Source organism: Nanorana parkeri, unplaced genomic scaffold (genome assembly GCF_000935625.1).
Source record: "Nanorana parkeri isolate BGI_ZX_2015 unplaced genomic scaffold, ASM93562v1 scaffold854, whole genome shotgun sequence".
Classification (NCBI taxonomy): domain Eukaryota; kingdom Metazoa; phylum Chordata; class Amphibia; order Anura; family Dicroglossidae; genus Nanorana; species Nanorana parkeri.
The window spans coordinates 402,564-423,780 of NW_017307122.1; the positions used below are offsets into that span (position 1 = coordinate 402,564).

The 21,217-nt window shown below is 44.7% G+C and overlaps 1 protein-coding gene across 1 annotated transcript; it reads left to right on the forward strand.

Moving 5' to 3' along the window:
• The first annotated feature begins 1,343 nt into the window (after positions 1–1,343).
• WDR34 (WD repeat domain 34) lies at positions 1,344–18,315 on the forward strand. The gene is made up of 9 exons (XM_018565504.1): positions 1,344–1,500; positions 3,045–3,302; positions 6,342–6,451; positions 8,240–8,397; positions 11,143–11,252; positions 11,454–11,621; positions 13,018–13,250; positions 16,114–16,271; positions 18,017–18,315. The coding sequence occupies exons 1-9, from the start codon at positions 1,420–1,422 to the stop codon at positions 18,253–18,255; spliced, it is 1,515 nt and encodes a 504-aa protein (XP_018421006.1). The 5' UTR covers positions 1,344–1,419; the 3' UTR covers positions 18,256–18,315.
• Positions 18,316–21,217: the final 2,902 nt, after the last annotated feature.

Sequence of the window (21,217 nt, forward strand, 5' to 3'; positions counted from 1 at the left end):
TAAAGATCGGTGGTGGAAGTCGCTGCATGGTATACACTGGCTTTCTACAAACAGCAGTAACATAGTGATGACCTAGGGCCTGGGGAGGTGGCTGCAGCTGGAAGGGTTGCCATCTGTCCAATTTAATATGAGATCATCCTGGATTTCAGAGTAAAATGCTGCGTTCCCTATCGATTAAATACTTAACGCAGTTTGCCCTGTATCTTCTTGCACCAAGGGTCCCTGCTGCTTAGCACCCTTGGTTGCTAGGACACAGCAGCATCCTTGGTTGCCAAGATGCAGGTGGCTTCTGCAACGCCGGCCGCCTAATGGCCTAGCCACTAAGGAGGTTAGGCTACCAACATTCAATGTCTCTTGCACCATCCCCACTGCATGAACAATGGCCCCCTGGCATCTTGGCTACCAAGGACGCTAGGCAGCTTACCTTCATGCAACAGTGGCAGCATTCCCTGGGGGACTTTGATGTGAAGGAGAGGGTGGCATCATCATCCAGGGCAGATGTCAAGTCTATTAAATACAGTCTGGCACTGCAAGCTGAGCAACCCTAGCAGGCAGCCCAGAAGTCACATGATCAGACACTTTCTGATCATATGAGAGCTACTGTAGTTTCTTGTTTTACTGATTGGATACAAGTATTTATTAGAGCTTGCCTAATGTGGTGACTGGGTCTCTTTTAGTCTGGTGCCAGGCTGCCTTGATCCATTTGGTTATTTTTGTAAACTGAAGAAGGCTGCTGACATAGGTAGAAAATCGCCAATGTGTTTAGCCAGTAGTAACATTTCAACTGGTTGTATCAATATAAAAAAACCAGAGAGGTAGAAAAGCTAAAAATTAGTAAACTTTATTTTCTTCTCCTAACATCCAATTAAATTTTTTTTATTGCTGGATCCACAAACAAAGAAAACCCCACCACTCTTAGCTACCCATGGTTCTCTCCTCCAATCCAAGGTCACATGATAACAGCCATCACTCTTTTTAAGGCGCCATGTTTGTTGCTGGCAATCATCATCCATCGTCCAGAGTGAAAACTCTGCAAAATTAAACCTTTCGGTTAGCCAATCGGAAATTCAGAGGCTCGAAATATTCATCTACTTTGGCAATCTCCGGCTGCTTCCCTATTTAAAGATGGCGCCAGGACCCTTAACAGAGGTGACATTCTACGTCTCTCTCCTACTGGCTCTGCGCAGGACCAAAATAGCTTTAAATTTGTGCCAATGTATTCTTCTTGGCTATAGAGCTGCTTTTTACCCAGTGGAAAGAAAAAAATGAATGGAGAAACAGCAGCAGAATCTTCGCGTGACTGACGAGTCGCAGCGGTGACGTCGCACCCCGCGCCGCCTGGAGAAGCTTCTTGGTTGCCGTGGTAACCGTGGTTGCGGGCCTGCAGGGAGATCTGTCAGGGTCCTGCGTTACCGGACCATGCAATTTGTAGATGAGGCTGTGGAGGGGGCGGCGGTGGACTCTGTCTGGAGGAAATCCCAGGAGAGCCGATGCGAGTCTGTGAGTCCCCATCGTTCCCCACATACACTGTAAATCATGGGCTCCAGGATGCTTTTAATTTGAACAAGTCCGGGTCAGCTCCAAGACCTGGCATGATAGAAATACAGATGCTGTCATTGCTGACTTTGTGTTGACAGCTCACTCCATTCAAATGTAAAAAGAAAGGTCGGTCTACCTAAAAGAGATAACGGAAAACAGTTTTCTATACTTGCTGTAATTTTCCTTTCCTGGCCTGTCCTCATCTCAGCTCCAAACTCTAACTCATCCTTGGGATGAACTTAGATTTGGACCAAACCTGAGCTTCCCCGAACTCAATAGGAAATGAGGCCACCTTTTAAATCACCCTCAGGCTCCTCAGCTCCATATAAACAAAGGGGTGGGATGCTTGTAGCCACATCATTGACCTTATGTAGCCAAATGGCCATATTAGCTCAATCACATTTAGCAAATATTGCCCATGTCGCAGTAAAAGGTCAAGGACATCACAGCATCCTATCGCTTTGCTTATGTGCAGCTGCGGGAGGGGGAATTCTCTGGCTGCAGCTGATTGGGCGGAAGCATCTTCCTTGATGGATCAAAGGAGCTCCAGTTTGCATCGGGTTTGATCCGAACCTGAGCTCATCCATACTCTCTACATAGCATGAATCTGAGAAAAAGCCTGACCCTCTCTGTGTGGTAGCGAGGCAACCTGAACATAGTGTTAGCATGACAGTGGCATAATCCATAGTTGTTAAACCTGCATCATATTCCGGGTGCATGTCACTTATCTGTAAAGTTTCATCTACTGGTCACCCATCTTCTGGATTTACGGCCAGTATATCTACAATTGCGGTGGCCTTTAGTGCAGTCCATCCATGGAGTGAATCATCTCCTCTCTACATGGACACCCCCAACAAACAGTGTTCCCAAGGAATGACAGAGTCAGTATTATCAATCTCTGCTCATTAGTGCTTCATTCCACTTCACTGCATTTGAAGAAGAACTCCGTGTATGTAAAAAATGTACCCTTACAGTTGGGCTACCCCTGCACTGCAAGGGTGAAGTGCTTGTTTTGGCCTAGGGTCTAAAATAAAGAAGATACACTCAACTGATCCTCGCTGCTGTGGCGTTGACCGCTCACCTCTCTGCCTCTCCGCTCCAGCTGTGGAATGTCCCTCGGTGTTCTCCTGTGCAGTACAAGTCAATGGACATGATTATATCACAGTTCCTTAGAACCAGGGGGAGTATCTCTTTTTTTAATTTTCGACTCCTAGACCAAAAAGAGCACTTAACCCTTTGCAATGTGGGGGTAGCCCCACTGCAAGGGTTAACTGCTTGGAGTTCCTCTTTAACTTACATTACCCAATCTGTGACTTTGTTAACACAGATGGAAAGGGACTAGTGACCAGTAATAACTGTAGGCAGCTGATCTTTTCCCCATTACTGACATACCAAGCTTATGTCTATGGCTCTGCGGAGGCAGCCATCTTGGTAGAGGCAGGGCTTTGCCCTTAAATATCATCATTTAGTATCCTGGTTAAAGCATGCCTCCATCTTTCTTATAGAAAAGCTGTCAGACGCGGCCCATCGCCACCGAGGAGTCGTCTGTACAAGTGGGTGGAGTCACCGAGGCTGGAACTCAGACTGAATGGAAACACGACCAGAGAGCCCTGGATGTTGACCTGGGGCCACTTCTAGATTACCCAGATGTGGGAACGTTTCTCCAACGCGTGGAGGAAGATATGATCAGAGAACTAAAGAAAAACTGGAGAAGCCACGCATTTGATGGCTATGAAGTGACTTGGGAAGAGCCGAATTCACAGGTAAGATCAATCATAATTCTGGAGCAGATCCATCTCTTCAGTGTATTTAAACACTGTAATCAACATCTAATACTGCAAGCTGACCACACCAAGGCCCTGAGAGAGATTTTATTTGTCTGCAGGCAATGTTAGCTTTTAAAACTCCAGGCAAACAGGTAACTACCGTGTTTCCCTGAAAATAAGACACTGTCTTATATTTTTTTTGCCCCAAAAAAACACACTAGGTCTTATTTTCAGGGGATGTCTTATTTTGTTTAGTTAAGTATATCACCAGCACACCAAAGTAAAAACATTTTAACGAGTGGTCATTTTATTAATGTACCCACATCTCGTCATAAAGCAACCGTTCATGCCTGATGAAGGGACCCTGAGTGGCCCCGAAACATTGCTTTATGATGAGATGTGGGTATTCCCTTATATTCCCAAAAGGAGAGTGTGTATACTTATCCAGCTGGCTGCAAAGAGAGCTTACCATATAATACACACACACACACACACACGTTCTGCATCTATGACTCATAAGGGAATAAGCACCCACTTTAACCCCTTCATGACTGAGGCCTTTTTTTAATTTTTTGCACCCATGTTATATTCCACATTTTAGGCCTGAACATTACTTAAAACCCCCACACATTATACATTTTCTGAATGCCAAGACCCTATACAATATAATGGTGGTAGTTGCAAATTTTTATGTTGCGCAATATTAGCGCAACTCCTTATTAAACCCCAAAATGTAGTGATAAATTTAATTAAATGCCCCAAAACACAACAAAATACCAATTTTTTAAATGAAATATAAAAGATGAGGTTACAACGAGTAAAACGATACCCAACATGCCCAGTTTACAAATTGCGTGCCTCCTGGAAACTGACACTGTACGTCGTCAGTCACGAAGGGGTTAAAGGGACATACCAGTAAGGAGTGCGGTGGAATCCTCTTTTGGGTCTATTTTTTTTTGGCGCAGGTGCACAGTGCTGCATCTGCGCATCAGTGTAAAAGCAGCCCAATACGGTATTCACTTCAGAATGTCCACTCTCTTTTATTTACTGACCTTAATGGTATGGTAAGAATGAGAATAATACTGTTGCTCTCGTTATTTTCCTGCTTGTCAGTATCGGTAAAGCAGATTCCGTTCTTTCACAGGCCGAGTGCATCCGGTATCACTCCGCCTGTCACAGTAACCGGCGCTATAGACGAAGTAGCGGCTAATGCGGCTCTGCTCCCTCCGCTTCCGCAGCCTTGCTTTTTACAGCGCCGGCTTTCTTGCCATCAGGGACAGCGGTACCAGCGGTGCAGCAGTGGAGATAGTGGACAGCGCGCTATAGTACATGCTACCGCCAAACTAGGTCTTATTTTTGGGGTAGGTCTTTTATCACAGGAATCTTGAAAAATAGCGCTAGGTCCTACTTTCGGGGAAACACGGTACATGAATGAAACACATATATGTGAACTGTTTTTTTTCCAAAGTAAATTGTGTTCAGCCAGTCTTGTGTTTTAGGAACTTCTGTCAGACAGCAAAGACAGGTCGATGGCTTAATTTTTTCCTATTACTTTTGAGCAATACACCTCAGTTACCATCCTGCCCCCCAGGCTGTAATTGAACAATGAAGAGAAGAACACTGAATAAGTCATCACTCTGCTCCTTTGAGCATTTTCAAACTGTGCAAAGCAATAGAGCTCTGACTGTCCCAGGGTGCCCTCTTTTTTTGGGTGAGTGCCACTGCGCAGAGGATTACATAATCCTGATATCAGTACAGATCAGTACAGTATTTATTACAGGTATTTATTTAGCGCTGACAATTTATGTAGCGCTTTACATTCACATCAGTCCTTGCCCCAGAGGAGCTTACAATCTAAGTTCCCTATCTCACATGCATACATACAGGGCCGATTTAGACAGGAGCCAATTAACCTGCCAGCGTGTCTTTAGGGTGTGGGAAGAAAAGCCACGCAAGCACAGGGAGAACATGCAAACTCCTTGTAGATAGTGACCTGGCCGGGATACGAACTAGGACACCCAACCCAGGCCAGCGCTGTAAGGCAGAAGCTAACCACTACACCACTGAGCTGGTAGTTCTATGTAAATGTACATTTAATAATTTTCTGTAAACACATAACTAGGTTGAATATGTTTTTATATCTGCCCAACCCTGCTCACTTTGCCCATTCTATGTCAGAGCTTACACATGGTTGATGCATTTGTTCTTCTCATCAGGTGACATAGTTCAGGCCCGTGATATGTCCAAGCACTGCATCCTGGGAGAAAGTTACATACTTACCCATACCTTCAAGCATCCGGTATTAGTGTAGGCTGCAATGAGCAGCAGGGGGGAAACAATGGGAATGTGAGTATTAGTCGGATTTGAGTTAATAACAGACTCACTCAGTTTGCTGCAAAGTGACAGGTACTCTTTAAAGGGACATTGAACCCTCAGATTTTTTAACATAAAACAATACTGTAATGTGCGCCTTACTGTAATCCATGGTAGTTTCCATTCTCTTTGCTGCTCTTCGATTTAAATCTGTATCTCTTCTCATGCTTGGGGAGAACTTCCCTTTGCAGCTGAGTGCCTCTTCCTGTAGTGCTGGCTCAGGTTGTGAACCTGCACACAGACACCATGTAGCCATTCCAAAGACAAGGCAGTCTGCTGCAAAACAGAAGTTATCCCCCAGCATGAGAACAGATACAGATTTAAAAGGAAGAGCAGCAAAGAGAAGGGAAACAACCATGGATTACAGTAAGGCCCACATTACAGTATTGGTTTATGTTATAAAAATCTGAGGGTCTAATGTCACTTTAAGGCTGCATTGATCCAGTATAATAGCACCCAGTTATAGATGACAAAAGGAGAGTGTGTATACTTATCCAGCTGGCTGCAATTTATGTATGTGCACACACACACACACACACACACACGTTCTGCATCTATGACTCATAAGGGAATAAGATTGATTCGAATTTGCTTTTGTACCTGCCATTGTGCTAGTTACGGTCTACTAACCTCAATACTGTTTCATTCTGCTCATTAATTTAGGTGTCGTGCTTGCATAGCTTGCAGTATTCGGAGGCTGCAGGTAAACACCTTGAAGTTACCAGCGTCTCATGGAACTCAACTGGATCAGTTATTAGCTGTTCTTATGGAAGGTTGGTGGAACAGAATCCTGCATGTATACTATTCTGACTCCGATCGTTGTGATAGCGAAATATATCCCTTGCTGAGACCTCTATGCCTGGCCTGTATAAGCAGATATACTCACTGCGGACAATCCTCGTCAGATAGCTGAACTCGTCAATACCGATTCATTCAAAAGAGGTGTTTATTCTTAACATCAGGGTACAGCAGATGATAGGAACAGCAGTTGAATGGTTATAATATTGTGCGGTCAGAAAATGATGCCTTTCCTACGTACTGTGCAGATCACATGTGTGTCCTTGTTACATGTGGCTCTTAACTGTGGCCATGACACAGGAAGTACTGCACACAGGAAGAAGGGAGGGGCATACATAAACTGGAAATATGTCGTCACATGGGGAACAGAAATACAGAAAAGACATGTGTGATATCACAAAGGCCACTAGATGGCAGCATAGGATAACACATGAATTTAGCTATGAGAAAATAGTTAGGCAAATCACACTATATAAATTCTAACCTATATAACAATGCTAATATTAACTGAGGCTATGCATCTCATATTCTATGCCCCTATTGGGGCGGCACATATACCACCACTGACTGAGAGTCCCTTGTGTGGCACCATTGCTGACACTGCTTCTTACAGGACTCATAAGAATCTATAAGTGGAACATGAATCTTTAAAAATCATTATATATATATATATATAAAAAAAATTATAGTTGTCACCAGAACAAGAGAAAAGGGGAAAGCTTTCAATAGGGACACATGTTCCAGTGATATCTGTTTAAGGCCGCATTCACACTAAGCGATAAATCTCGCAATTCCCGCCGCGATATTGTGCATTTTTGCCGCGCGATATCACAAGAAGTCGCCGGCCAATGATGTTCAATGGAGCTGTTCTAATGTACAGCTCCATGTCGCTTGAGCAGGACCCTTTTTCCCCGCGGATGTTGCGCAATTTTTTAATTTTTGAATGCAGCCCGACGGTGAAGGTCGCCCGAACAGTCGCTCTATCCCGCCACAACGAAATCCGCTCAAGGTCGAGTGTCGCTCAGTGTGAATGGGGCCTAAGAGGGATTTCCTCTCACTTCCTGCATGACTGAAAGTGAAGGTCAATCTCCCTAATGGCCCAAAAACAAAACAAAAAAATCTAATTGGGATTTTCAAACCTTCCCTATTCTATACAAAACTAAAAAGAGGTTTTAGTTCTACATACAGCTTACCAACATGTAAATTGCTGCATTAGATCTCACTTGCCTGTATGATTTAGTATCTTGGCCCTTGCTATCTGATATAATACATTCTATGAACATATGATATCAGCTGTAGACGGGCTGTATTCCTCCAGGCAGAAGTCCTGCTGCTTCTTATAACAAAGTTACTTGAAGGACCTCCCTGGGACCTGTATATCAAATATTGTCTTTATTATTTATCTGATTGAAGACTGCACTGGAAATTACAGTTAAATAGAAGTTCCATTGCTCTACTCAGACAGTTCCTGATTTACTTTAAAAAATACGGCAGTACGGGGAGAGAGCAGAACATGAATACTCAAAGTCTCTTTTTAAAACGGTTTTGTCCATGCTTCTTGGTTGTTACTGATGACAACAGTTTACATTTGAACAAAATGATCACTTTTTGACCTCAGTATCTCATGTTGCAAATACATATGAATGGAAGGACGGTCAAGATTAAAAAGTGTTAGTAAGCACGGATTGCTGGCTATTTATGATGTATGATTTGTCTTTACAATCCTGACCTCATTTTTCCCTCTTTGCCTGTTTGACGGTTAGGTTAGGAGATGGAGATTGGAGCACAGAAAAGTCCTATGTGTGTACTTGGAATCTGGACCGCCGTGGCTTTAACCCTAACCACCCCGATATGGTTCTAGAAGTGTCCAGTTCAGTTATGTGTCTGGCATTTCACCCCTCTCGTCCGTCCATTATAGCAGGCGAGTTTGGCCATTTGTGCTTGTTTGATTTCACTGGTTCCTAGTCATATTGGTAGAAGTGTTAATGTGGAAGCACTTTTAGACTATTTAAAGTATATTGGTTAGGTTAAAAAAAAACAACAACTTATACAAGACTCAAAGAGAAAGCACCTTGGTACCGGAGGAAACCCTGTCAAAAAATGTCTAAGATTTGATTAGAGTAGAGAACGGTTAGAACCTCTGTTATGTTTTTATTGCTGTCAGACATCAAGTCTGACTGATGTTCTAACTAGGGATGCACCGATATATCGGCCGCTGAAACATATCGGCCGAAAATGGCACTTTTGGCATAATGCCGAAAGTGCAATTTTCCTGCCGATACATCGGCGCATCCCTGCGTTCTTTCCTACCCGCTGGGCGCTGCTCTGTGTGCCAGCGGGGAGGAGAGAAACTGTGATAGCCAGCCGAGCGCTGTGAGCGGCCGGCGTCTCCTCCCAAACCGCTCAGCCTCCTATCACAGTCGGGCAGTGCGGTGTGTGGGCGGAGACAGCGCTGTCACAGGAGGCTGAGCTCTCCTCCCTGCACCGCTCGCTCAGCTTCCTGTGACAGTGTGTCAGAGGAGAGCAAGGTACAAACACTCAGTGATCGCTGAGTGTTTGTAGATAATTGAGGACATAGTATTGTTACTATATCCTCAATTATGAATGAATGGGAAGTGATCGACATCCCCTCCTGTTCATTCATAATTGTAGTTATAGTAAACACACTATGTCCTCATGTTATGAATGATCAGGAACACTAAGTATAGAGGATTCCTGTTCATTGATAACAGGGGATACAGAAAAAGAGATTGAGGACTTTGTGTCCTCAATCTCTTTTTTTTTATTTTAAAAGGGAAAAATCAGGGGTCTGTTTAGACCCCCAATATTTCCCCGAAGCCCCTAAAAGTAAAGTTAAAAAAAATAAAAAAATGAATTAATAAAGAAAAATATAAAAAAATTTAAGTTTATAAAAATAAAATATTTAAAAAATTTGAAAAAATTCAAATAAAAAACATTTTCGGTATCGGTTTCGGCCTGACCATTTTTTTTATTTCGGTTTTAAAATTTCTTTTTCGGTGCACCTCTAGTTCTAACCTTTCCTCTCTCTGATATAAGGGATCTACCCTTCCTTCCTGTCCAGCAGATTGTTTTCTCTATGCCTTGGTTATTCTCTAACCCTACAGATTCCTCTATTCCTGCCCCAGTCTCAGAGCATGTTGATTCCACCCATGTATCAGCAATGTAAGTACCTTTAGCCAATAAAAGCCCTTTTATTGGTTTATTGAATAGCAGGCGGTGTGGCAGTGCTTTAGTTCAGCATGAAAGTCAAACACACTGTATAGCATGCACCTAGGATCTAGGGGTGTCCCTGGGGCACAGCATAAGGACCAGGCAATGAGCATTTTTTTAGAAGGAGTTCAACAATGACAGCATATTTATTTCTCCTATGAGGAGTGTCAGTTGTTATAAACATTAATCCTTAGGTATAGTTGGCATTATCATCGTGTGGATCATCAATGAAACAGATTGAAATAAAATACCAGTAAGAACTGCCAAACACGTTAGTACTGGCATGATATTGCCAGTGAGAAGGAAAGCTGTTCACAGCGCATTAAGCCAAAGCAACATCAGGGGATGCCAGCACAGCACTTCTATTACTTGTATGTCTGGCTTACACCGATTCTTTGGATTATTTACACAGACAAGGCACAGATTGGATTTAACTTAAGTGGAATTCCAGAAAAAATGTGTTTTCAGTTATGGTGGCAGTAGATAAAAGTGGAATCTTTTTTATTGTTGCCTCTGTGCCCGTGACAAACATGTGGCCTTCCATCCTGTCCAAGCTGTTCTATAACTTTTGCAGCCTGTATAGGCAGTATCTATGGGGCTGTCTCTTAGGTGTAACAACACTATAATTGTCATTACATTTCATTTCCCATGCCCTGAGATCCCAGGTCCAGTCCCAGTCACCGACTCATCTGTCCTAGATCTGATGAGGTCTCAGGGTCTCCTCAGCGCCACACTCGTCTCCTGTCAGAATCTTCTTCATCGGGTATGCACATGTGCGGTGTAGTCATCATTCAGCCTTAGAGTTTGACTGGCAGTGGGGCTGAGAACATAGAGCTTCAGAAACAAAAATGTTTTTTTCAGCATTTCAGAAAACAGTAGGTCCCCCTGCACTCCTTGCTGTGCTTCCGGTCCAAGTGGCAATAGTGGTGCTCGCAGTGATAATCACAATGGCGCAGTGCACAACAGTCAATGAATAATAGAAATCACCAGCACTCCACAAATTAAATTTAAAAAAATGTCCATTTATTTGGACTGAATGTCACACATATCGCATAATCCAATGTTTTGGGACCACGCAGGGTCCCTTCATCAGGGCAGAGATGTGACCTCCGTATGAATATCAAATGTCCATCACTCAGAAAAATGAGAAGAGAATGTGGGTGTCCAGACCGTGGGCACTATATAGATAACCCAATGGGTGACCTCTCGCTGGGGTGCTAGGAAGTCACATCTCTGCCCTGATGAAGGGACCCTGCGTGGTCCCGAAATGTTGGATTATGCGATGTGTGACATTCAGTCCAAATAAATTGAATTTTTTTGAATTTAATTTGCGGAGTGCTGGTGATTTCTATCATTTTTTGAGCATTTCAACTATTTAGCTGTTTTTCTACAGTTTTAATGCCCCTATGTGAGCTAAACCTATTCTTCTCACCAGGTGGCCTTTATAATGGAGAAGTTCTAGTGTGGGATACCAGTCGGGCAGATGACCCATTGATTGGAAGGACTGGGCTCTCCGTAGACAGTCATACAGATGCCGTGTACCAGGTAAACAACCAATCAATGTTTTGCTTAGATTGTGCTTCCTGGGTATCTACTGAGATCAAATGCCTCAGGCTTGGTTTTGATTTAAAGCAGCACTAGAGGAATGTCAGCTTAACTCTGCTTTTCATTAACAGTAGTTGAACACAGCAATCCTTTAGTCAGGTTCATCTAATTGATGTCTGATCTATTCTTGTCGCCTGGTAGGTGAGTTGGCTGCAGGATCAACCACAAGGTCACCGGCTACAAATGCTGAGCATCTCTTCAGATGGGAAGATCCTCGTTTGGCAAATGGAAAAGGATGGACGGCTTGTCTTGGTCAATGGATTTGCTCTTGTTACTCAGCAAATACCCAACAACACAAAGATTAACAAGGTCTCTACACACCTGAAGCAACGCTGTTTCTTATCCCCATCATTTGGAAAGTGCAAGGCAGCCAATATATTGGATATCATTTATATATAAAGGAGAATGCCACTATGTTTGAATAGCAGTGGGGGGGGAAGGGGTATAAGGAAGTTCTGGTGTATAAATAGGACTTAACTCATTCACCCTGTTTATCAGTCTAGTAGCTCTGTGCTGTGTTTTTATGGGTCCCAACTTTCTTCATCTTTTCTTGGAGCTGGAGGGTGATGAGGCCAGAATTTTGCAGCATGATGTAGGTGTTGAACTGTTCAAATGAAGGATAATTGCAGTTATAAGAGTAGCATGGGACAAATATTTAAACCTTACTGGAGGAAAAAATCTGAGGATCTCAAAGTAAGGAGATAATATGGAGGATGCCATTGCTGACCTCCTATTCTGAACATGCAGATCAGGCGTTTTGACTTCACTTTGACTTTCTGACTTCTCTCTTGACTTTCATGCGTGTAGCTCAAGGTGCCCATACACCTGCCAATTCATTGTACGATAATCGCGATCGTTCGGTAATCGTCAGGTGTATGGGCAGCGTGCAACCGCTTCTACTGTAAGGACTTTCCTCTTACGAGCACGCTTGAAAACCCGGCGAAAATGGTATGATTTTCGGCGGGTTGGTGGCGTGCTCGGAAGACACTGCCCGCTCAGCATTGCAATAATTACAAGCCGTCCCCTCAGCGGGGAGGACCTGCGATGATCGCAAGTACGATCTGCCTGTCCAAGATTTTAATGACCTTACAACCATCGCACAACGAAAGTCGTACGATGGTTGTAAGGCGTATGGCCACCCTCAGACATTAGCGGTCAGAGACAGCAAGGCATTCTTAGGAGGAGGATAGCAATAATGTCCTCCATATTTTTCTCAGTACATGCTTCCTTTTAAAAGTGATATTTTAGGTACAGGTGACGTTTGGTGGGCTGAGTCATCCCCTGGTTTCTTGTATACCTTGGACACTCCAACAGAGACATCTCCTTAACATAGTTCCCATGTTTGTTTTTTGCCACCTAGGAGTCTTGTGTTTCCCTGCCCACCTTTGTGTTCTCCAGCTCTACCTATTGTTTTCTCACTTTCCCCTCCAGACACACCACCTTCCCATTCCAAACGCACACACAAATTATATAATACAAACAAGAAAACCAGCCAAATGCAAAATGTTTTCCAATGATAATATGAACAGTGACACCGTTCTACAATTTATTTGTAGTAAAAACAAACAAACATGGCTTCCATTCAGCTGGGTAAAGGTCTGATAAGGTAGCTCACTGACTCCCTTCAAACAAAGTGAAAACTCCTTAAAATTGTAATTATTGGTACTAAGCAATATTCTTTTGTGACACCATTGTTTTTTTACAGCATGGCCGAGGTGACACTGCAGTGGGTGTGACATGTCTGTCCTTCTCACACTTCGACCCCAGCCTGTTCATTGTCGGCGCTGAAGGAGGCTACTTGATGAAGTGTTCTTCCAATGCGCAGACACCAGCCCTTACAAACATGGCCTCCTCTGTTCCTCTTAAAGCCCCTGCTCAGTTCACCTTTTCCCCTCATGGAGGTCCTGTGTACAGTGTGGACTACTCGCCTTTCCACAGGTGAGTGCCAAGCCCAAAATCTTACATTGTCTTTTTTAAACCTCCATTGTGTACGGTCTCTTTAGAAAACCCACAGTGCTCTGGAAATCCTTGGTCATGTATGAAATGTGTTTTTACAAAACAAAGACTGCATGTGTGTATGAATGTGTGTGTGTGTTGCAATCACACAAATCAATAACTAAGTTCACACCAGATGCAGTGCGTTCCGGCCCAATTCTGGCCAGAACGCACTGCCTCGCATTGCGGCCGGCTCACTTTTTTGTGGGGCAGGAGGGGGCGTGGTGGGTCATTGAAGTGAATGGCACTGTAGCCACGCCCTCCGGCCGCACGGGATCGCAAGGCACATTATGCCTGCGGTCCGGTGCGATCAAAATGCTGCAAGCACTATTTTGATTGCATCGGACCGCAGGCATAATGTGCCTTGCGATCCCGTGCAGCCGATCGCATTGCGGCTGGAGGGCGTGGCTACGGCGCCATTCACATGAATGGCCCTCCATGCCCCCTCCTGCCCACAAAAATGTGAGCCAGCCACAATGTGAAGCACGCTTACCTGCAAAAAAATAAACACACCGCGTAACAATTTGCATTAAAAACAGATGTTTTAACTGCACAACTTTTGCAAAATATGTGGAAGCCACTCTGCCTCGTCAAGGTCCCTCTGTATAGTGTAGTCCTAACTAATCTATTGGAGCCTCCATCTTGGGACATATATAGCAATAGATACATTGAGGTATGCCAGGAGATAGCCCATTCCTCCTTAAAGGCACAGAGACACACCAGAAGCCCAGCACATCATGTAGATGTGTTGCAAATGCACAAAAGATGCATGGTACATACGTTCCTGAGCCTTTACCTTTCATTTCAGTGGGTCTGTTAAATATACAAAAATGCGACTTGTCCTAAGCTGCAACACCTAGATTTATACAAGCTATTTATATTAAATGAGACTTCTAATTATAATGCATTCTCATGGAGAAAAAAACATTTTCTCTAGTGGATAAAAATGTTGAAGTGTTAAAGTGACATTAAACCCTCAGATTTTTTAACATAAACCAATACTGTAATGTGCGCCTTACTGTAATCCATGGTTGTTTCCCTTCTCTTTGCTGCTCTTCCTTTTAAATCTGTATCTGTTCTCATGCTCGGGAGAACTTCCCTTTGCAGCTGAGTGCCTCTTCCTGTAGTGCTGGCTCAGGTTGCAAACCTTCACACAGACACCGTGTATCCATTCCAGAGACAAGGCAGTCTGCTGCAAAGGGAAGTTCTCCCCAAGCATGAGAAAACATGAGGATTCAAAAGGAAGAGCAGCAAAGAGAAGGGAAACTACCATGGATTACAGTAAGGCGCACATTACAGTATTGTTTTATGTTAAAAAATCTGAGGGTTTAATGTCACTTTAAAGGGACCTTCCTATTGTATAAAAAGGAAAAAAAAACGTTTGATTTGGATCCGTCTTGTCATCTAGTGGAGCAGCTACCATGTCAGTACATAATAATGAGAAATCAGATCTGCAACGTTTAGCTGGCCATACACTTTACAAGGTAAAGTTGTACCGTAATTAAAAGCTCGTACGATCTGCCCATCTTGGACAGGCAGATCGTACTTGCGATCATCGCATCGCACTTGCGATGACTGCAATGCTGAGCGGGCAGTGTGCACTTGCATTTGTCTTACGATTTGCGGCTGGTTTTCCAACGTGCTCTTAAGACAAAAGACGTGCGCACGACCGCGGGATTTCCCCGAGATTATCGTACCATAATCGGCAGGTGTATGGGCACCTTTTTGAGGTTTTTTTTTTAACCACCTATGTCCCATTGAGGAATATAACTTCCTGTCATGTCGCGACAACAGAAAGTGAGATGATATCTGTCCAAAATGAGGGAAATCCCCTCTTAGGCAGTTGTCACTGGAAGAAGTATCCCCACTTTCAGATTTCCAGTCTATTCCTGTGCTACTTTCAACCCAAAATTTGGGAATGTCCTTCCCTTTAAGTCCTGATGGCAAAGGTGACTAGAATGAATAGAGAGTAAATCTCCGTAATAGGGACACAGGCAGCAGTTAAAACTTGGTAGGGGTTCTAACCCCGCATCACTCTAACATTTAACAGGAAAACATTTTAGCTTTGGAAAAGCAGATGAGACGTGGCAGCCTACGTATTTCTCACTGCAGATATGATCACATTCAGGGCAGCCATCAGGTGGGTACGGCCGATACTGATGTAAGGGGCCCAGGCAGCATGGGGGGCCCGCCCGGGTCCTTTACATGACTATCGGCCGACGGTGAAGGGCTAAGAGGCGGAGGCCTGGCCCTAGCAGCGCAGGGCCCCAGCATTGCCGCTGCAGCGGCTTTGAGACAAGCTAGTGCCCCATCAGCGACGCTGCTCGTCTGATGTCGGACTGGCCGGAAGAGACGTCACGTCCGGCGGCAGACGAGGCCATGTGTGCAGGTAAGAGGAGCTAGGAAGGAAGGGAGGGGAGGGATGCAGCCCTGACCAGCCCACCTGAGACCCCTTCAGAGCCCACCATAGACAGTCTCAGATGGGCTGTGCAGCATCTATGGTGGGCTCTGCAGGGTCACTCTCAGGTGGGTCCTGCGTCCAGCGCGTCACTAAGCCCTGCGTCCAGCGCGTCACTAAGCTCTGCGTCCAGCGGGGGGGTTGGGGCGGCCTAAAGCCGTGTAAGGGGGCCCAAAATTTCTGATGGCTGCCCTATATTTATAATGATCACATTATAAAAGACAGTGTATTCTATTTCATATCATTGTACACTTTCCTTCTATGTTTTTAATCATTTGGCCGATTGTCTGCTGTAATCACCTTTATGTTGCGCATTCCGTTATTGGCAGATGGCATTTGTCATTGTAGGAATGTTTTCCTGAGTGCAGGAACAGACGGACACGCTCACCTGTACTCCATGCTGCAAGCAAAGCCTCTCAGCTCCCTGCAGTTGTCCCAGAAATACCTCTTTAGCATTCGCTGGTCCCCAGTGCGACCCTTGGTGTTTGCCGCAGCCTCAGGCGAAGGTAAGGATCGGTGTGTAGAGAGGCAGTATAATGAAGTGCTTTTACGAATCCTAGTACACGGACTAAGAACAAAATTGTTATTTTTTTTTAAATCCATTCAATTCGGTCTAAGTATAAGAAAATGAAACAAAGATTCCATTCAGTAATATCTGCAGGTCAGAGCGATTTGTTGCCAGCTGAATATGTCATTTTCAACTGATCCACTAAAAGTTGAATGTGGCCCTGCTCCGTCCCCAAGCCTCCCTGTTGGTCTTTTATTGTGATTCGCAAACCTTGGTAACCCATTCAGGAAGTGGAATGGGTGGAGCCAAGCTTGGACTATTAACTGGCCTGCCTGAAATCATTTAATAAAGGAGACCAAATACAAAGTTGTACACTATGAGGGGGATTTATCAAAACTGGAGCAGACAGAATGCAGAGCAGTTGCCCATGGCAACCAATCAGCATCTCTCTTCAGTTTGCTCAGGTAAGATATGAAAATGAGACAGAGAAGCTGATTGGTTGCAGTGCAAATCTGCTCCAGATTTGATCAATTCCACCCTATGTGTTTAATCCAACCCACATTTTGACTCTGCTTCTTCCAGGAAGAGGTAATGAGTAAATTCAGTGTAGTCTGACACACGCACTGGGAAATTTGAAGTGTAAGTGTTGAGTAATAGGGACCTGTGTTCATATAGCGCTCAGTATAATGTTCATCTAATCTTTTATGCTGGATTAAGGTCCGCCTAGGGATGCTACGTTGAAGCCATTGAAGATTGTTTTGGTAATTTTAAAGGTAAGTACATTTCAAACAAAGTATGCCTACCATTTAGAGCCTCAAAGGAAGTGAATCAGCATGGCAGCCAGGTAACTAGCATTTTTAGAAGTAGATTAGCAGTGGCAAGTCTTCATGTTTTGCTCATTGCAGCTCTACTTTAAAGAAACCATCAGCTATCACTTCGAAAGGAAATCCTAAAATGCAGCTACTCATGCCTGGCACTTCACCCTCTGGCTTTAGTACTTTCTACATCACTGTACCAACAGAAGTAGGAGATCTAAAGTCTTGACTTCACTGTTTGAATCAGGGGTGTAACTACAAATCACAGGGCCCCATAGCACATTTTTAAATGGGCACAGCCCACCTGAGAGTCACCCTGCAGAGCCCACCATAGATTATCTATGGTGGGCTCTGCAGGGTCTCAGGTGGGCTGGTCGGGGGGTCCCTTTCCCTGCACGCCCCTTACCTGTCAGCCCCAATCTGCGCCCTGCTGGGCCCCAGCCTTCTCCTCCTCTACCGTTGCCGCCGGGCCCCGGCCTCCTCAGCCGCTGGCGGTCACTGACTCAGCAGCGGCTGTAAGGAGGAACACGCCACTGCACAGATCATTGACATGTTGTCGGTGATCTGCACAGCGGCGCGCTCCTACTTACAGCTGCCAATGACAGTCCTGGAGCCTCCGATGCCATAGCGACCCAGGCGGCCTGCACCGCATCAGGGCGACCCCTTTGTTCCTGGCCGGGCCCCCCTGTGCCCCAGGCCCCATGGCGGCCGCCTGGGTCATCATGGCGATAGTTCCACCAATGTTTGTTACAGGTCAGTGGCACACAAGGTATTGAAGCCAGAAACAGCCAAGTATCTAGCTTTTTCAGAAGGAGGTCAGACATGGCACCATTTTGAATGTTTTTATAACGGGTTCCTTTCATTTTTATATGAATACTTTTCAGTATCACTGCAGACCTGTACCAATTCAGCCAATGTCTCTCCTCAGGTCATCTGCTGCTCTTTGACCTTGGAAAAAGCTCCCAGAAGCCATCGTTAACTATACAGCAGACAGACAACGGGAAGCCTGTTTATTGCCTGGAGTTCAATCATGCGCAGACCCGAGTCTTGGCTGCCGGGGATGGAACTGGCACAGTGAAGATATGGCAGCTAAGTTCGGATTTTACAGAACAGGGAGTCCGAGAGATGAACCTACTGGATGATATAGCCAGCAAGGTCACTGACTGAGCCAGAAGGGATCTTCCACTTCTCATACCTGTACTGACCTGATGCTAAACATACTGAAAGATACATTTAGGGTTTACATACACGATATGATTTTTGTTATGTTAGCCTACTGCTAAGCCCAGCCTCCCCACTCATTCCTTGGCCCATTACTATAACAGGCAGCCTCACTGGCCAATAGGAATGCATGGGAGGCAGAAAACCTTTAGCACTACCAGGAAGAGCAGAAGCTTTTCATGTCTGAATGGCCTGGAATTCAGCTTTGACAGGAAGGTTTTGGAGACAACTGCAGGTATGTGCAGGATCCCAAAGGTGGCACTTTATACCTGAAACGGTTTACCCTCTTCCCCGCCCGCAGTGACAGTCCCTTTAAGACAGGGGTGTCCAAACTCCGGCCCTCCAGCTGTGGTGGAACTACAAATCCCATGAGGCATTGCAGGAGACTAACAGCCACAGACATGACTCCCGGAGAGAGATGCATCATGGGATTTGTAGTTTCGCCACAGCTGGAGGGCCGGAGTTTGGACATTCCTGCCTTGAGAAGGCCTTTAAGATGTTTAAATTACATAGCAGATCCACAAGTGGTTGTTTTTTGGCATAATGGAGAACTCGAAGAGCCGCGGGAAAGGCAGGAGAGAATCGGCGGTGCCACCGAAGCCGGCGCTAAAGGAAAGCGAGGCGGCACCTCTGCCTGTGAGGAAATGATAGTGAAAGTGCGTTTCGCTCATTCTGAGCAGCGATTGGTTACTAAATTACTCTTGGAAAGGTACGGCACCCCTGATCCCCCTATTCTTAACTTTGCCATTTTGGGATATCCAATTTGGATTTGCGTTAACTTTGGATTGTTGTACATAAAAAAAAAAAAATAAGACCTACCCCAAAAATAAGACCTAGTGTGTTTTTTTGAGCCAAAAAAAATATAAGACAGTGTCTTATTTTCGGGGAAACACGGTAGTACAGTACATAAGGAACACAAGGGGTTTAAAAGAGAAGTGATTTATGAAAAACCTTCATCCCTAGTAGTTAAGAACAGTTCGGGTTGAGTGAAGCCAACGACCTCATTTTTTTCAAAGAGTTGAAATGTATTTCTTGGTTTGTATGTCAGTTTGTACAATGGCACAGTATTTAGTGTCACATGTCAGCTCAATAGATCGGGAGGTGAGCGAACACATACCGTCGCTCGCTCACTTCTCGATCATGTCCCTGCAGAGAGCCGTGACCGTCAGCACCGCTCCCTGCAGGGATTCCCCTCCCCTCTCTGATCCTCCAGCGCTGAGTGGAGGAATGGATGGGGAGGGGGCGGGCACAGCTGGCTCTGCCTCTAGATATCTCTAGGTGGATCTCGACAGTAATGTCAGGATCCGTCCCGGCTGCGGCGTCTCAGTATACGGCGAGCTGTATAGAAGCATTCTGAAGAAGGAACCGCTGTTGTTCCGAAACGTCGCTATATGATGTGATAGCGATCAAGTCAATAAACCGTTTTTGAATTGAAATTCTATTGGAGTGCAAGTGATTTTATACATACAGTTGGGCAAAAAAGTATTTAGTCAGCCACCAATTGTGCAAGTTCTCCCACTTAAAAAGATAAGGGACAGAGCGGGCTCTGCCTCTGGATAGGCAGAGCCAGCTGTCAATCCCGCAGCTGTAGCTCGCTATATACTGAGCTTTGGGTGACGGGAGGACGCTAGTTTATGTCCTCCTGTGACCCTTAGGAGTACTATGGGGAAAAGTCCTGACCCCATAGTTCTCCATTTAAGCTATTTGCATTCTCATGGGGAAGGAGAGGATTTTTTTTTTCTTCCAGGTGAATGGGATTCATCTTTCTAGCATAATAACACAGTATATGTAGGAAGTATTTGACATGAGCTGGGGTCTGTAGGTCACCTAGGACACCAATAAAGCAATTCTAGTCTAAGGTTTTCCCAGTGTTAGTGGCAGTGTGCCCTAGTGCCCATAATGCCTATTGTACTAATGGTATAGAAGTCAAAAAGGTACCTAAGCTTGAGGCACTCTGAGACGTGCATGTTTTTGGATAAAGCCCACAGTACTCTTGCTCTGATGACCTGAGCTATACCACTGAACAGTTATACGTATCGAAGAGGCTCCTAAGATTAATCAACTATTGGGTTGACATTATCTGGCTCTTCTGCAACTGTTTAAACCAACCAAACTTCAGCAGAATATCTCAGGATGTGGAGAGGATTTTGTGGTAGATCCTTGGTTTGGGTCAATAGCAGGGTATCACTGAGCTAGTGAAAAACTCATATGCTCTGTTCCCTAAAGGGGGCCAACACAAAACCAGGCACCTTGGAAAAATTATCTGTGAGATACTCAACCCAAAAGGGAGACTCTGGTACTGCAGATGGACATTCCCAACCAAAAAACAAAGAACTCTCTGGCACTGTGGCAGGATTGGCACAAACATAATGGTGTTCTGTTTAATAAAAAACATTTCAGCCCGTTTAGCTCTTTCACCGTCCTCCCTCTACTTTGGCAGACTAAAGACATCAGTGAATAGGAGAGACTTGGACTAGAACAACCATGCAAGGTGTAAATATACTGAAACTGTATTGCCACTTAGCGATGAGGTTTGGGTTCACTGCTGCTGTGGGTTTGAGGTAAATTCTGCATGTTTGAGATCTGCAGCCCCATTGAATTTATGCAGGAATTTGTCAGACCAAATTCTTTGTAACCATAATGCACTTCCTGGCCTTTGAACTCAGGTCAGCTGGTTTAAACAAGCCAATAATGTGGCATTTGACATGTGCCAGCCCCCTCGCTATAAAAGGGAAGGTTTGTCAGTGTGTGTTGGAGTAGTTCAGGGGGAGCTGACAATCGGTAGAGATTAGTTGCTATATTGTGCTAAATTACTGTGGATTGCAGGGTCATGGTCTACGTATACATGTGTATCCCGTGTTCAGAGACTCCTCAGTCCTTTTTAGAACTACCTTTTTGTGTGTGTAGA